The 3,181-nt window shown below is 41.9% G+C and overlaps 1 protein-coding gene across 1 annotated transcript in view; it reads left to right on the top strand.

Moving 5' to 3' along the window:
- Window positions 1-3,181, top strand: part of LOC108798916 (alpha-2-macroglobulin-like) — a gene marked incomplete at its 3' end in the record, with an annotated part of 53,488 nt that overhangs the window by 12,486 nt on the left and 37,821 nt on the right. Inside the window, exon 3 of the mRNA XM_018570722.1 lies at window positions 1,279-1,299. Coding sequence (XP_018426224.1) covers window positions 1,279-1,299 — 21 coding nt within the window. The remainder of the gene's footprint in view (window positions 1-1,278; window positions 1,300-3,181) is intronic.

Below are 3,181 nucleotides of genomic sequence, written 5' to 3'. Positions count from 1 at the left end.
TGGAGAGATGGCTATAGAGATGGAGAGATGGCTATAGAGATGGAGAGATGGCTATAGAGATGGAGAGATGGCTATAGAGATGGAGAGATGGCTAAAGAGATGGAGAGATGGCTATAGAGATGGCGAGATGGCTATAGAGATGGAGAGATGGATAGATAGATAGATAGATAGAGATGGCTATAGAGTTGGAGAGATGGCTATAGAGATGGAGAGATGGATAGATAGCTAGAGATGGCTATAGAGATGGAGAGATGGATAGAGATGGAGAGATGGATAGATAGATAGAGATGGCTATAGAGTTGGAGAGATGGCTATAGAGATGGAGAGATGGATAGATAGCTAGAGATGGCTATAGAGATGGAGAGATGGATAGAGATGGCTATAGAGATGGAGAGATGGATAGATAGAGATGGCTATATAGATGGAGAGATGGATAGATAGAGATGGCTATAGAGATGGAGAGATAGATAGATAGATAGATAGATAGATAGATAGATAGAGATGGATAGATGGATAGATAGATAGAGATGGCTATAGAGATGGCTATAGAGATGAATAGATGGATAGAGATGGCTATAGAGATGGATAGATGGATAGAGATGGCTATAGAGATGGATAGATGGATAGATATATAGAGCTGGATAGATGGATAGAGATGGCTATAGAGATGGATAGATAGATAGATAGATAGATAGATAGATAGATAGATAGATAGATAGATAGATAGAGATGGCTATAGAGATGGATAGATGGATAGATAGATAGAGATGGCTATAGAGATGGATAGATAGAGATGGCTATAGAGATGGATAGATGGATAGAGATGGCTATAGAGATGGATAGAGATGGCTATAGAGATGGATAGATAGATAGATAGATAGATAGATAGATAGATAGATAGATAGATAGATAGATATAGATGGATAGAGATGGCTATAGAGGTGGATAGATAGATAGAGATGGATAGATGGATAGAGATGGCTATAGAGATGGATAGATGGATAGATAGATAGATAGATAGATAGATAGATAGATAGATAGATAGATAGATAGATAGATAGATAGATAGATAGAGATGGCTATAGAGATGGATAGATGGATAGATAGAGATGGCTATAGAGATGGATAGACTTCAATGTTTCCTGAGATCCAACCTTCTAAAGCTGATTTAATTAAATCACCACTATGTTAATATTGTTATAACCCAAAAATATTTTTTAACATAACTTGTTATCATGCTATACCTCAAACATATATTTTTTTTCTCTTCTTTTTCAGTTCCCCACAGTTTACCTACGGGTAAGTATCTAAGCCCTTAAATCTTTCCCAGATGCATCAGCTTACAGCGTGGAGAGAAGGAGAAACTACTGAACTTTTTTAAATAACCAGAAAAGTGTTTATTTAACATTTTGCCTCCGGAGTATAAAATCTTGTCCCTTGCCAGCATGTTACAGATGGGGACCTCTGCTCTGTGTGAGGTGCAGGATACCTCCTGCTGAGTCCGAGCCAGAGTTCTCCCATCAGCAGGAAGAATGAGCTTTGCTGACTGCAGAGCTAGAAGTCTGACTGTGCAGAGAGTGTTGATGCTCTGCATAGAGACTGCTGCTTCCACATAGGGTGCAAGGGTCCTCGCTGCAATGTTCTCTGTGCTGGCAGGGGACTGGCTGCATTCTAAAGAAAATGGTAGGATTTTGCAAACCTTTAGCTGGGGCACAGGAATCTGTGCTAGAGGGAGCAAGGATTACAGTGTATGTATAGTTAAACTTCCTGACCAGGAGAGGCAACTGGTATTGGGAGGAAGTCTTTACAACATGGAGGGAACATTTTGTCACTAGAACAGGTGCCTCCATTTGAGGATTTACCCTCTCCTCTTGCTCTGGTGATGTCTATAAAATGTTGGATTTTCTGTCTCGGGTCAAGAGGGCAAATGGAGAGTAAATGTAGTCAACAGACTCAGAGGTTCTAACACTCTCCTCCACATATACCGTATAGTCTTAATATTGTAGCGCTAACCCCTGAAGGAGCCACTGGATAACCAGGTACGTCCATAGGCTGTCTACGGTATTAGCAACTTGGCTGCACCAATAACACTTACTGCCCTCTGTGGCGACCGATAAAGCTGAGATTCCAGACTGTAGCTATGATGCTGACGGAACTTTACTGTAGAACTTCAGGAAGAGAGGTTTAGGACCTAGGACATCATGAGAAAAAGAGACAGATACTGGGTATTTGAGCAAAGAGCTGAAGAGGGATAGGCAATGAGATCTTCGGTAGGCGAGACATCAAAGTTGCTCTTGAGGTACATTCAGTCCTAGGCACCTCAAGCAGCTTCACTGGTTCTTCTCCTCAATCAGTATAAGGCCTCCTCCAGGCTTGAGGCCTAATGAAGCATTCCACCAGACCTATGCCCGGGGGCCAGGCTGGATTAAGACTCCAACCAAAGACAGAACTGATCATATGGCAATTCCCCAGCATGAGTATATACTGTATGCACTTCCCCCTGCATGCACCACTGGCCATGAAACCACCAGTAAATAGCTGGTGAGCCACATACACACTCGTAATGCTCTCAATTAGCTGTCCGAAACTGCAACAGGATCAAACTCTCTGGCAGGTACTATCAATGTAAGAACACCTGGAATTAACCAGATAAATGCCAACTATTATTCATCCAGGCCGACTACAGCTCTGGCAACACTACATTTCTAGTAGCCACTACACTAACGATGGTAGGGGCTACAATATTATGGCTATACATGTGCTTCAATCTTTACTTGGGCATAAACTGAGGCCCCATGTACAATCCAGGGTTGAAGGACCTCAAAAGGGACACTGTAATTCGTTTTTAATTAAACCGAGACACTTCAGCTGCTACAGGACACCTGCACTTTACAACTGTTGCCTTCAGAAATATTTTAGGGCAGGTCAGGTTGACTTTAAGTACTAGAACTCTCATTTGAATAAATAACATAAAAGCAGCTCACCATACTATGCAAGACCTGATTTTTGCCCTTCAATGCATGCAGTCCATGTATAAGATCAATGGGTAACACACTGGTCCTGGAGCTCATCTGAGATCAAGGTGGGGTGGGGGATCTGAACCGGTACAGGAAAACGCAAGCAGAAAAGGGTGCAGGCATTTGGCTGCATGTAAAAATTTTAGTTTTAATGCATTTGGGGG

Source organism: Nanorana parkeri, unplaced genomic scaffold, assembly GCF_000935625.1.
Source record: "Nanorana parkeri isolate BGI_ZX_2015 unplaced genomic scaffold, ASM93562v1 scaffold1585, whole genome shotgun sequence".
NCBI classification, from domain to species: Eukaryota; Metazoa; Chordata; class Amphibia; order Anura; family Dicroglossidae; genus Nanorana; species Nanorana parkeri.
Note: the sequence above shows the minus strand (reverse complement) of the source record. Positions and strands in the feature narration are given on the sequence as shown.